Source organism: Martes martes (genome assembly GCF_963455335.1).
Source record: "Martes martes genome assembly, chromosome: X".
Lineage (NCBI taxonomy): Eukaryota > Metazoa > Chordata > Mammalia > Carnivora > Mustelidae > Martes > Martes martes.
The window spans coordinates 121,428,023-121,441,979 of record NC_137897.1 but is presented as its reverse complement, the minus strand read 5'-3'; the positions used below and the strand labels follow the sequence as shown (position 1 = coordinate 121,441,979).

Here is a 13,957-nt window from a genome sequence, read left to right as displayed (position 1 = left end):
CAGAGTGAAGTACTGATACAGGCAACAAAATGGATGAATCTCTAAGGCACTATATTGAGTAAAAAAGCCAATCTCAAAAGGGTATATATTGTATCATTTCATTTATATGACAATCTCAAAAATACAAATATATTGCAATGGGAAACAGATCAGTGGTTGCCAAGGGTTACAGTTAGGGATGTTGGAACTGTCCTGTGTCCTGATGGTTGGTGGTTTCATGTTAAGACCCATAGGCTTGGGATGCATGGGTGGCTCAGTGGGTTCAGCCTCTGCCTTCGGCTCAGGTCCTGATCTCAGGGTCCTGGAATCGAGCCCCGCATCCGGCTCTCTGCTCAGCAGGGAGCCTGCTTCTTCTCCCCCCACCCCACCCCCACCGCCTGCCTCTCTGCCTACTTGTGATCTCTGTCTGTCAAATAAATAAATAAAATCTTAAAAAAAAAAAAAAGACCCATAGGCTCACACACCAAAAGTAAAAGTCAGTTTAACTATTTGGTGATTTTAAAAATAAAATAAGAAGAATCCAAATGTTTTCAGACAGCTTTACCTGTAATTTAAATTTGTATAGGTGAGTTACTTTCTTCATCCAATCAACGATTTACTTTCAAGTGTCAAGAGTACAAGAAAAAAGGAGAACATCATAAACATCTTCCTGCTTAAAGTAAGCCTGCAAAGAAAATTTCCCAATCAAATGAAGACAACCAACAAATTCAATAATTAAAGCATGTTGGTATACATGGTGTTCACTTAAAGTGTGATTATAGGTGTTTAATATTGATTATTGTTATTTTGGTCATAATACTTTGCAAAAGTAAAAAAAGTTAAAAGCATAATAGAAATTTTCTATATTTAATTGCCTATATACATACTTTCCTTGAACAGTATTTACAGTTTCTGTAATCTTTCTCTTTTATATTTGTTCTGAACACATGCATATATATATGGCATATGATTATATGAGCTTGTATTTTGCATGTTTCTTTAATTTCATTTTCTGAGTGATTCATTTTTCTTGTATTTTATATAAGTACCGGTCTGCAACAAATTTGAAGTGAAAAAAAGTCATTTACCCCAAATAGGACACCTGACACCAAAGAAGCAATACTGTGGTCAAGTTAACAGGGTTAGGGTTAACCCAAGAGACAAAGCAGTAGGTGAAGTAACGTCTTCTCCTAGTGTTGATTTCCCATGATGGGGTTCTCAAAAGAAGGTGAATGTTCTCGCTTCTTTTTCAGGGAGTCTGGCCAGAGAAAGAACACAGGACTTGCCTGAATTTGTACTGCTTTTTGCTGTGTTTGATGAAGGTTAGTGACCTGCAGTCTGAACTTGGGGCTCCTAAAAAAGTAGAATATGTCAATTATGTTAATTTAATCTGGTGTTTGAGAATAAGGGCTGCTGTTGTCCAGAGGAAGTGATTATAGAAAGATCATAAACTACTGTTCAGGAATGAAGAAGATGGGGATGAAACTGAAATTCAAGAAAAAGTACAGCCTGAGTTCCATTGGGAGCTATCCGGTAAGAAGATAGAGGAGCTGGATAACAGGCGGGGCTCATGCCCTTCATTATATTTATCCGTCCGCCTGTCGATGGACGCTTGGGCTGCGTCTGTGTCTTGGCTTTTGTAGGTAATGCTGCAATAAACACAAGGTGCCGATATCCCGTTGAATTAGTGGGTTTATATTTGGGGGCTAAATACCCGGAAGCGGAATTACTGGATCACAGTAATTTTCAGCTTCTTGAGGAGCCTCCACGCTGTTTTCCAGAGTGGCCGCACCAGCTTGCACCCCCACCCACAGCGCGGGAGGGTGCCCCTTTCTCTGCATCCTCGCCGACACCTGTCGTTTCCTGACTGGTTAGTTTTAGCCCTTCTGACTGGTGTGAGGTGGGATCTTACTGGAACTGGCTCATCTTGGAACGGAAAGTTTGGAAGCACCTGAGGGGTGCAGCCGTCGAGCATCCACTCTTGGCTTCGTCGTGATCTCAGGGTCTCAGGATCGAGCCCTGTGTCCAGCTCCGCGCTCAGCAGGGAGTCTGCTTGAGGATTCTTTCTCTCCCTCTGTCTCTGCTCCTCCCCCGTCTAAAATTTTAAATTAAAAAAAAAAAGTACCAAAAGTGTATCGTCTTTAGATAGCAATTCCCCGTTTCCTCCACCCCTCTGCTCCTGGCAGGCAGCATTGCACTGTGTCACTTAAACCTCTCTGTGTGTCAGTGTCCTCACATTGAAAAGTGAAATAATAGTCCTTTCTTCGTAGCCCAGTGGTGGGGATTAAGTGATTTAAATTAAGTAACATGATGTGGTGCAGAGTTTCTGCCACCTCCTCCTGTCCCGTGTTATCCTCCCACACTGCCTCTTCGGCATTGAGGACCCCATCATCCCTCTTCTGACGAGTCCCCCTGTCTTTTGGCGTCCCCTGACACTCCATTATTCCTAATGACCTGTCTGGCCTCACTGTGCTCCTCTCCCTGCCTCACCGCTCAAGCCCCGGCCACCTGGGGCCCAGTTTGTGTCACACTGAAATATGCCGTGCGCTGCTCGTTCATGCTGTTACCTCTGCCTAGAAAGTGAAGTGTTCCCTTCTCCTTCCGGTCTGGGTTAGAACCCTCTTTATATGTTCGCATAGCACCTGGAGTTTCCTCCTTATCACACAGAACCATCACTGCCTGCTTGTTTCATTTTATATCCCTTTCCCTTCAAGTAAAGTGAAGTCCCTTCCCCTTTCTGTGTCTGTATTAGCCTGTTCTAATCTCTGTTACATGATTCTTCACTCTGTTATAATTGTCAGTTTCTCTAGTCAAGCTAAATTGCAAGCAGAGAAGACACAGTCTCTGTCCTCGGTGCCTAGCACTCAGTAGCACTCAGTTTTGGCTCGGTGCTTCAGAAACCTTCAGCATTCGCTGTCAGCCCTTTACACAAAGGCCAAGTTCAGGGAACTTTCACTGTTACTCGTTTCAGGGAGGAGGTTGGAAAGCTTTCATGTTCTTTAGTTTTCATTACTACAACCTGAGTCAAGCAATTAGGACAGGGACTAAGAGCCCTTTTCTAAGATGATTTTCATTTGCTTCCTTTTAAATGACTCCGTGAATGAATAGAATGAAGTCCTCATGGCACCAACTAACCAATATTCTCCCTTCTCGTTATCGTTTGCCACAATCCCTTCCCATCTACTGTTGTGGACAAATATAGGGAGAGATAATCAGTTTGAGCAAGGAATGTCTGCCTTTTGGTAATTGTCTTCTGCCTTTCTCTTACTGACCTGGAGCGCAAGTCATCCATGCCTACTGTGCTAACAAAAATGCTTAAGCTGTGAGCAGTCTTTGCCCCATGGGAGGGAAGGAGAGAGGGAGGGTGACTCATGAGACAGACACTTAACTGGCCCTGTCTTTGCCTCCTCTCTCATCAGGGAAAAGCTGGCACTCACAAACGAACAAGTCTTCGGATCTGGCATCTGCTCAGGTCCGGCATGAAATGCATACAGTCAATGGCTACATAAACAGGTCTCTGCCAGGTACGTACTCACCTGCTCCAGACTCTGCAGGGTCAGGGCGTCTGGGTGGTGCCGTCAGTGAAGCATCTGACTCTTGGTTTCAGCTCAGGTCATGATCTCGGGGTCATGGGATGGAGCCCTGCTTTGTGCGCCGCCCTCAACAGTGAGTCTGCTTGAGGTCCTTTCCCTCCCCCGACCCTTTCCTCCATGCATGCTCTCTTGCCCTCTCTCTGAAATAAATAAAATCTTCAAAAAAAAGAATCTCCATTTACCACCAGAACTTTCTTCTCTGCGTCTCTTCAGACAACTCTGTGTCCCAGAGGAAAGCCCACTGATTGGGGCATGTGCTGAAGTGGCGGATTCCTCTTCCAGCCACCTAAACACGAAGGCCTGCCCGTGTACACAGAGCTCACAGATTTCTCTTTTCTTTTACTTAAATGTATGTGGACAGCCAAGGCTGAACAAATACTTAGGGGAAACCTGAAAAATAACAGGGATATGCAAAGATAAACAAAAAATAATAATCCCAGAAGAAAACAAGAAATACTTAGAAGAGAACTTGTCGAAAGGTCTACTTAGTATTTTCATCAAGATTCAAGAAGACACTGCATCAATCAAGTAATACTTTGATTCTATGAAAAAGAATCAAACCAAGAGTGTGCTCACAGAAGTTAAGAATATGATTGTCAGGGGTGCCTGGGTGGCCCAGTGGGTTAAAGCCTCTGCCTTCGGCTCAGGTCATGATCCCAGGGTCCTGGGATCGAGCCCCACATTGGGCTCTATGCTCCATGGAGAGCCTGCTTTCTCCTCTCTCTCTCTCTGCCTGCCTCTCTGCCTACTTGTGATCTCTGTCTGTCAAATAAATAAATAAAATCTTTAAAAAAAAAAAAGAATATGATTGTCAAGATACAAACTCAATAGAAGGTAGTTAGAATAGAGAAAATCTCCCAGAAAGTAAAACAAGATTTGCAATACACTTTTTTTAAAGATTTTATTTATTTATTTGACAGAGAGAGAGAGGGAGATCACTAGGCAGAGAGGCAGAGAGAGAGGGAGAAGCAGGCTCCCTGCTGAGCGGAGAGCGCGATGCGGGGCTCGATCCCAGGACCCTGGGATCATGACCCGAGCTGAAGGCAGAGGCTTAACCCACTGAGCCACCCAGGCACCCTTGGAATACACTTTAAAACAGATTTTAAAAACCGAAGAAATGAGAGAAGTGTTGAGGATGAAAATATTAGAGTCTTCATATTCAAATTTCCCAGCAGGATAAATAAAAAAAGATCCCCACACAGAATTATGATTGTGGAATTTCAGAGAAGAAAGAGAAGATGTTAAAGCTTCCGTTGGAAGAAACAGGTCCCATAGAAAGGCACGAGAATTCAAATGGCTATACCATTCAGGGATTTCTAGGCCTTACTAGAGAGTTTGGACTTGAGACAGACAACAGATAATGGTAGCTAGTTTGAATTAAGATGGTGCGGGTAGTAATGATGGTGAAAAATATGTATATTTGAAAGCATCAGGAGCCAAAATATGAGACAGCTGTGCCCTAGTAGTTAACGGGGTGAGATCTAAACATACAGCTGCTTGGGTTCCAATTTAAGCAAGTTAACTAACCTCTCCGGGCATCAGTTTCCTCTCCTGATAACAATAGTTTCTACATTCATGTGGTTACTGGAGATGAATGAGTTAAAGCTTGTAAAATCATTTGAACAATGCTTGATCTAAAACAAGTGCTCAGTAAATATTAGTATTAATTATATTGCCATAATTAGTGTCAGACTGGACTTAAGTGAGAGTGGTGAGAAGAATAATTCTCACTTGCATAATTTTGATATTGTTCAAAGAGAAAATATTTATTAATGAGAATAAGCCTTGGGCTGAGTCCTAGGTGATCCATCATTTGATGAAAGGTCAGGAAAGGAGGCAAAAGAAGGAGCTACCCAAACAATAGGGGGAAGAAACCCAGAGAGGTGTTGGCACAGAGGCCAAGGGCAGAAGACCTAGGCAAGAGCTTTAGTTGGGCAGTACCCTAGCATCCTTGGAAAGTTGGGTTCCAGTCAGTAATAAAATTTGAAGGTCAATTTGTCCATCCTATCCTAGAAACCTGTTTTCTATTTCAAGTTCTCTACTTCTTGACCATAACTGTCTTATTCCTATGTTATAGGTCTGACTGGATGTCACAAGAGATCAATTTATTGGCATGTGATTGGAATGGGCACCACCCCCGAAGTGCACTCAATTTTTCTTGAAGGTCACACATTTCTTGTGAGAAACCATCGCCAGGCCTCCTTGGAGATCTCACCGATAACTTTCCTGACTGCTCAGACATTCCTGATGGACCTCGGCCAGTTTCTACTGTTTTGTCATATCCCTTCCCACCAACATGGTAATATCTGTTGATCTTGAAAATGAGTATTATAAATATTCAGCTCTTCTTTTACTGTCTACTGTACCTTGAATGTAAGAGGGCTTGAGTGTTAGTAGTACTGGGGAATTTTTAGTTTAAATGACTATGATGGTAGTGATGCCCGGAGCAATGAATAGCAAAGACAAGAGGATATTGCAGCAGTCATCGTGAAACTCCAGACTACTGGTGAACATGGAGGCACCCCAGCACTACCTGGAAGGAGGTGAGAGACATGGGAAATACAGAGCTGTCAGGGATAGCAGACCCTGGGAGAAGCAGTGTGGGAGTGGAAGTTGGTGAGCATATGTGAAACACCCTGTGAGGTTTTCACACTTCTTCATGAGGACTTTGCACAGGGTTAGAGGTCCTGTCTAAGCAAGTTGGGGCAATAATACAGTCTCAAACTGTTGTTAATGTGACCTCATTTGTAGCTACAGACTGAAAATTCATGGAACACGATCACCCCACCCCCATTTTCCTTCTTGTGTATTTACTCCGCTCATTCTAACATCCCTCTTCATCTTCTCCTCTGTGGTGGCCCATGAAGGTTGTTGGAGGAAAATGTCATGTGTAACAGCACTCGTTTGTTCTAGCATTCTTCAAATTTCTTGCCTTGGAAAAGAGATTTGATCTGGCTCTGCCTCCACTGTTTTCCCCTTATGGTCTATGAGCAATGTTGCCTTGTTTATAGTTCTCCATAGTAATGAAGAGTAGGGGCCTCTTTCCTCATCTGTTGTATAATATTTATGAAGCTTTTGACAAGATGTTAGAGGACAAAGGAAGTTGATCCTAAAGTCACAGAGGAATAGCTCATTTACTTGGATGCAGGTTGGTCATTACCTAGTTTGAGGAGTTTACTCAATGTTTTATTATTTTGACTTTTCCCCACTGATTTTAATCCTCATTTTTCAGAAAAAATGCTTTGTCTTATTGGACCACAGACATTTTTAGATCTAGAATGAATGATGTTTAAAGCCACATGAACCCCAGACTTGCCTCTCCTGAAATCTACCATATTCCCCATCATCTAGTAAGGTCTGCGTTAGTATCGATTTTCAAAATAGCCCTATAGCATAGCTTGGGTGGGAATTACTACTCTCCACATAGTATAAAGCCAAAGGTGAAATTGAGATTGTTGAGTAGACTTGCTGTAGGGCTTGCGACTAGTCACAGGCAGACATGCTCTTAAAATATATAACATATTGGGTGCCTGGGTGGCTCAGTTGGTTAAGCAACTGCCTTCGGCTTGGGTCATGATCCTGGAGTCCCAGGATCGAGGCCTGCATCGGGCTCCCAGCTCCACGGGAAGTCTGCTTTTCCCTCTGACTTTCGCCTCTCTCATGCTCTCTCTCACTGTCTCTCTCTCAAATAAATAAAATCTTTCAAAATATATATATGTATATATATAGAACATATTTTCTTAACTGTTAAGTTCTACCTTTTCATGTTTTTATGAACTTGGAATGTCTTACGATTTATATGTACAATGACATTTTTCCTAATAAACTTATTAAACCAATGGTTTGTATCATAATTCAGTGGAGTACATACAGAAATCATTAAGCAACTGGCAGAATGGGGAGCTGGTCTGCCCTAGGCATCCAAATGCTGAAAATACACAGTTTCTCAAGTTATAATTAGGGAACTGAAGGGTGATAGGTTCAGAGCCAATTCCAGAAGGAATATATTCATACATATTATAAGAGCAAGTGAGTGAGTCTTTAAAAAGGGATAAAACATATAATGGAGGAGAATCAGGCAGAAGGGAAGTGGTGAGTGCAAAGATCATAACCTGAAAGTAGCAGCTATGGGAGAGTGGCAAGATAAGGCTATTGGTGTGGGGAAGGGAACACTTAGGAAAGGGTGCTGAAGGCCCAATGAGAGACAACAAAGTTGTAGAAGTTAAGGCAAGTCTTACAGGAATCTGACATTGTTGGGTTTGTCTGACCCCAGGTGGTATGGAAGCTTATGTCAAAGTAGATAGCTGCCCAGAGGAGCCCCAACTACGGATGAAAAATAAGGAAGAGGAAAATTATGATGAAGATCTTTACGACTCTGACATGGACGTGATTAGCTTTGATGATGACAACTCCTCTCCTGTCATGCAAATCCGCTCAGTTGCCAAGAAGCACCCTAAAACTTGGGTGCACTATATTGCTGCCGAAGAGGAGGACTGGGACTATGCTCCCTCAGACCCCACCCCCAGCGATGGGTAAGCGCCTCTTAACACTTGGTATGAACTCATCCTCATTTTTAAAAGGTTATTGCCAATTATTCAAAACAGCCAATCTTCAAGCCATGTTTATGGTTAGGTACAGATGCGGAGTCAAATAAGACAGCCTTACTAACGTAGGTAAGCGTCAGGCATACTTGTATTTTTCTCATGCCTTTCCACCGATTAAATCATTTCAGCTCTTTTAGAGCTGGATTTTAGCCACTTGTCCTCTACCTAGAATTCTCCATCCCAACATCTCATCTGTTTGTGTCTCATGCAGAAGTTATAAAAATCTGTATTTGAACAATGGTCCTCAGCAGATTGGTAGGAAGTACAAAAAAGTCCGATTTATGGCATACACAGATGAAACATTTAAGACTCGTGAAGCTGTTCAGTATGAATCAGGAATACTGGGACCTTTACTTTATGGAGAAGTTGGAGACACACTGGTGGTAAGTTGAAGAGAAATAAGTTTGGGTAATTATGAAGACAAAGTCTGGAGCATTCTGAGTTTCTAAAAGCTTCATAATTGAGCCTTGTGTTCCAATGGATATGATCTTCCAAAAATTACAAATGTTATACAAATAAATACAGATTATAAATTTGTTTTTAAAATATGAGTATGTAGAATACAAATATAATGCCACCCATTAAACGTGTCACCCCTTTGAAACAGTCAGTTCATGGTCTTTGATACATATCCTTATATAATTTTTTCCACTAATTATATAGTACAGGAATCAGCAGACCATGGCCTATGAGCCTAATTTGGCTCATAGTGTATTTTTGGATAACCTGTGAATGTAGGTTTTACTTTTCTCTTTTTTTTAAAGATTTTCTTTATTTATTTGAGAGAGGAGCAGAGGGACGAGGAGAAGCAGACACCCTGCTGAGCAGGAAGCCCAACACAGGGCTCGATCCCTGGATGGATCCCAGGACTCTGGGATCATGACCTGAGCCGAAGGCAGACACCACCCACTGAGCTGCCCACATGCCCTGGATTTTACCTTTTTAAAGAGTTGTAAAGAATAATAATAATAAGACAAACATGTGACAGAGGCTAGATATGGCTCATGAAATCTGGAGCATTTACTCTCTGGCCCTTTCCAGAGAATGTCTGCTGACCCCTGATACAAGGTATTAAGAAGGCTTATGCTGCAAAGAACAGGAAACTCAATAAGCCTTGGTTTTTAAAAAAAAAATAGGGGTTTATTTTTTCACAATCGATTTGGAGATAGAGGGTTGTTTGTGTCAACTCAGCTGCTCTGAAATGTTGTGAAGGACGCTGATCATTATACATGAAGCGTTGAGCAGAACACCATGAAACTGTTACCAGTGCCGGAGGAGGACTCCACCCACATTCCATGCCACCTGCTAGGAAGAAAAATCCAAACACTCTGCCCACAGCATCTTGGTAACAGATATCGCTCAGCAGCCAGCGAAGGGCAGTTGGCCTCTGTGTAGCCCTCTTATGCTGAGACAGAAGGATCCCAACTCCTCCCCCAGGGAATCTGAAATTCTGAAACACTGAAAGCTGAGGGCCTGCCTGAGGGCCACAGATGCACGCGCCTAAGCAGAAGGAAGGAGAACTCCCTGAGACTGAGCGGGCAAGGTGATAAGCCGGCCGTAGGCCGGGGGGGCTCAAGTCAGGGCCTGGTAAGGAGGTGTCCCAGGCCCAGGCCCAGGCCCATTCTTACACGTCCAAGCAGGGGTCCAAAGACTGTGCACAAGGACTGCCTCTCCCAGTGTGGAGTTTTGTTAGAAACTGCCAAAGTGCCTTCAGCAGTTCTGCCCCAATTTATACCCTCACCAAGAGTGTCTGACTGTGCTTTCCCCACATCATTGACCGTATCTATTATAAGCCTTCAGAAAATTTTCCAATTTGATAAGTATTTATATATTGTCTTCATTTGCATTTCCCTGCTTAGTAGTGAAATTGCATATTGCTTCATGTTTGTTTGTTTGTTGACTATTTACATGACACCCTCTGCAAATTGCCTGAAATTTTGTCCAGTTTCCTATTAGAATGGTCGTCTCTTGCTTACATGTTTGTAAAAGGCTTTATGCAATGTGGATATTGGCACATTGTTATTTTTCAAATACTTTTCTCAGTCTGTCCCTTGCACTTTTGTCCTACAAAGATTTTTAGTCTTTGTACAGTCAAGATCTTTTTCTTTTTAAGATTTTATTTATTCATTTATTTGACAGAGAGAGAGAGAGAGTGAGCACGCGCATGAGCAGGGGGAAGAAGCGTGGGGAGAGGGAAAAGCTGACTCCCCTCTGAGCAGGAAACGTGGGGCGGGACTTGATCCCATGACCCAGGGATCATGACCTGAGCTAAAGACAGAGGCTCAACTGACTGAGCCACCCAGGCGCCCCTACAGTAGTCAAGATCTTTTATCAGTCTTTTTATTTATAATTTTCTGGGTATTTTTCATTTATGATTTCTGCCTTGGAATGCCTTAATCACCTCCAGATTATAAAAATTGTCTATTTTATTCTTTATACTTTTATAGTTTTATTTTTACAATAAGGATTTTAATTGCTCTGGAAGTTACTTTTGGTTGTAGTTGATAGCGTCAAATAAGGATTGTAATTTATAGTGTCAAATAAGGATTTCCCCAAATGAGAGCTAACTGGGCCAACTGATCCTTTCTTCACCAATTTAAAAATACCCTTTTTTATTATATACTAAATTGCTAAAATCTGTTTTCTTTAATTGATCTCTTACCACACTGTTTTGATGACTGCAACTTTGTCCTGTGTTTTGATATCTGTAGAGCAAGTCTTCCGATTGTACTTCTTTGACATTTTAATCAGCTATCCTTGTACAATTTTTCTTCATAAATTTTATTTACTTATTTTTAGATTATCCAGTAAAAATAGTTCAAAATGTAAAAAATGTATACAGTGAAAGGCAAATTTTTCTCCCTCCCAGACTTCTAATCCCATAGTCTGATAGGCAGTCATTACTATCCCCTTCCAAAAATAGTGTTTAAATATATGTGTTTATGTTCATATTTTAAACAAAAACAGGAGCACTATGTAAATTATTCTCTACCTTGTTTTTTTAATTTAACAACATTTCATATCAAGATATATAGCTCTATCTCATTTCTTTATTTATGTAAGTTATGTTCAGACATCTTATTGAATCCTATTAAACTTTTGTATTAATGCAAGAATTTGAGGATTATTTTTTACTTCTTAGGTGAAAATGTTCAAACATACTTTTAGGTAGAATAGCAAAATGAACTTCTTTGGACCCATCACTCAAATTCAACAGTTACTGACAAATGGCTGATCTCTTTTTATCTATAAACACATTCTTCTCAAGTGCACATGAAACATTCTCCAGGATAGGCCATTATGCCATAGAACAAGTCTCAAAATTTGTTTTTTAAAGATTTTGTTTATTATTTGACAGAAAGAGAGAGAGAGACAGTAAGGGAAGGGGAAGTGGGAGAGGAAGAAACAGGCCTCCCACTGAGCAGGGATCCCGGGGAACCCTGGGATCATAACCCTAGCCAAAGGCAGACGCTTAATGACTGAGCCACCCAGGTGCCCCAACAAGTCTCAAAATTTTAAAGAAAACTATAATGCAATATCCCTCGTGAATAGAGATGCAAAAATCTTGCACAATACATTAGGATACCAAATCTAGCAACAATTTTACAAGAATATATGCCATGATCAAGTGGGATTTATTCCACAATAATGCAAGGACAGTTTAATATACAAATACTAAGGCAATATACCATATTAATCAAATAAAGAACAAAAAGCACATGATCATGTAATAGGTGAAGAAAAACAGTTTGACAAAATCCACTACCCATTCAAGATGAAAAATGTCCCAGTGAACTAGCAACAGAAGGCGAGGTCCTTCTGTTTGATGAAGAACATCTAAAAAAATTTATTATATGGTGAAAAATTGTTTGATTTGATGAAGAACATCTAAAAAAATTATTATATGGTGAAAAATTTGATGAAGAACAATTTGATGAAGAACATCTAAAAAAATTTATTATATGGTGAAAAATTGTTTTCCCCCCACAACTGGGGAAAAAAATTAATGGTCTACTCTTGTCACTTCTATTTAATGTTGTATTGGAAACCAGTGCAGAAAGCCAAAAACAAAACAACAACAACAACAACAAAACAGGAATTAGGGGCACTTGGATTGGAGAGGAAGAAATAATACTGTCTTTATTTGCAGATGACATGATCTTATATGTAGAAAATGGTTAATACATAATAAAAAGTCATAAGAAATTGGGATTGCAAGGGACATCCTTATCCTAATAAAGATGTGCAGAAAACCTATAGTCACCATCATACTTGGTAGTGAAACTCAGAAATCCTACTCTTTTTTAAATTTTTTAAATTTTTAAATTTAATTTCTTTTCAGTGTTCCAAGATTCATTGTTTATGCACCACACCCAGTGATCCATGCAATCCGTGCCCTTCACAATACCCACCACCAGGCTCACCCAACCCCCCACTCCATCCCTTCCAAAACCCTCAGTTGGTTTCTCAGAGTCCACAGTCTCTTATGGTTTGTCTCCTCCTCCGATTTCCCCCATCTCACTTTTCCTTTCCTTCTCCTAATGTCCTCCATGTTATTCCTTATGCTCCACAAGTAAGTAAAACCCTATGATAATTGACTCACTCTGCTTGACTTAGTTCACTCTGCATAATCTCCTCCAGTCCCGTCCATGTTGATGCAAAAGTTGGGTATTTGTCCTTTCTGATGGAGGCATAATACTCCATAGTGTATATGGACCACATCTTCCTTATCCATTCATCCGTTGAAGGGCATCTCCATTCTTTCCACAGTTTGGCGACCGTGGCCATTGCTGCTATGAACATTGGGGTAAAGATGGCTCTTCTTTTCACTGCATCTGTATCTTTGGGGTAAATACTTCTGTTAAAGGTCAGGATAGAACACATCTCTATTTGATATTTTAATAGAAACCCTAGCCAGTGTTCTCAGGAGAAAAAATAAAGTTTTCAGATTGGAAAGAAATAGACAAAACTGTTACTATTTGAAGATTAAGTAAATGGATGACGCTTGGTGGGAGTCAGTTTTCTCACTACTGAAAAGGGTAATAATAAAATAAGACTAGAGCGCCTGGGTGGCTCAGTGGGTTAAGCCTCTGCCTTCGGCTCAGGTGATGATCCCAGGGTCCTGGGATCAAGCCCCACATCAGGTTCTCTGCTCAGCAGGGGACCTGCTTCCCCGCTCCCTCTCTGCCTGCCTCTCTGCCTGCTTGTGATCTCTCTCTCTGTCAAACAAATAAATAAAAATAAAATAGTAAAAAAGTAATAAAATAAAATCAGACTAGAATAAATCATGTGATTCTGGATTAGAGTTGGAGACATCAGTATAATTCTGAATATAATAAGAAAGTACTCAAAAAATAAGGAGTGCCTGGGTGGCTCAGTAGGTTAAACGTCTGCCTTCAGCTCAGGTCATGATCTCAGCGTCCTGGGATCAAGCCCCGCATCGGGCTCTCTGCTCGGCAGGGAGCCTGCTTCCCTCTCTCTCTGCCTGCCTCTCTGCCTACTTGTGATCTCTCTCTCTGTCAAATAAATAAATATTTTTTAAAAAGTACTCAAAAATAATAGAACAATGTCAAAGGACACAGGAGTGAACTTACAAAGTTTCTAATGGCCAAGGTCGAAGAATTTGAACAATAAAATAAAGTAGTATTGGATTAAATCCCAAAGTATAAAATAAATATCCATGAATCATTACTGATATTAGTAAATGGTTAAATAGGCAAATAAATGGGGAAGTAGAGACAGCTCACATTCAGAAGAGTTCTTAAAAAATTATGTAGGTAT

General features: G+C 41.0%; 1 protein-coding gene across 1 annotated transcript in view; it reads left to right on the top strand.

Annotated features, from left to right (window-relative positions):
* F8 (coagulation factor VIII) overlaps positions 1–13,957 on the top strand; it is a 111,613-nt gene that overhangs the window by 25,106 nt on the left and 72,550 nt on the right. Inside the window, exons 5-9 of the mRNA XM_080831254.1 lie at positions 1,233–1,301; positions 3,399–3,503; positions 5,650–5,871; positions 7,846–8,104; positions 8,388–8,559. Coding sequence (XP_080687380.1) covers positions 1,233–1,301; positions 3,399–3,503; positions 5,650–5,871; positions 7,846–8,104; positions 8,388–8,559 — 827 coding nt within the window. The remainder of the gene's footprint in view (positions 1–1,232; positions 1,302–3,398; positions 3,504–5,649; positions 5,872–7,845; positions 8,105–8,387; positions 8,560–13,957) is intronic.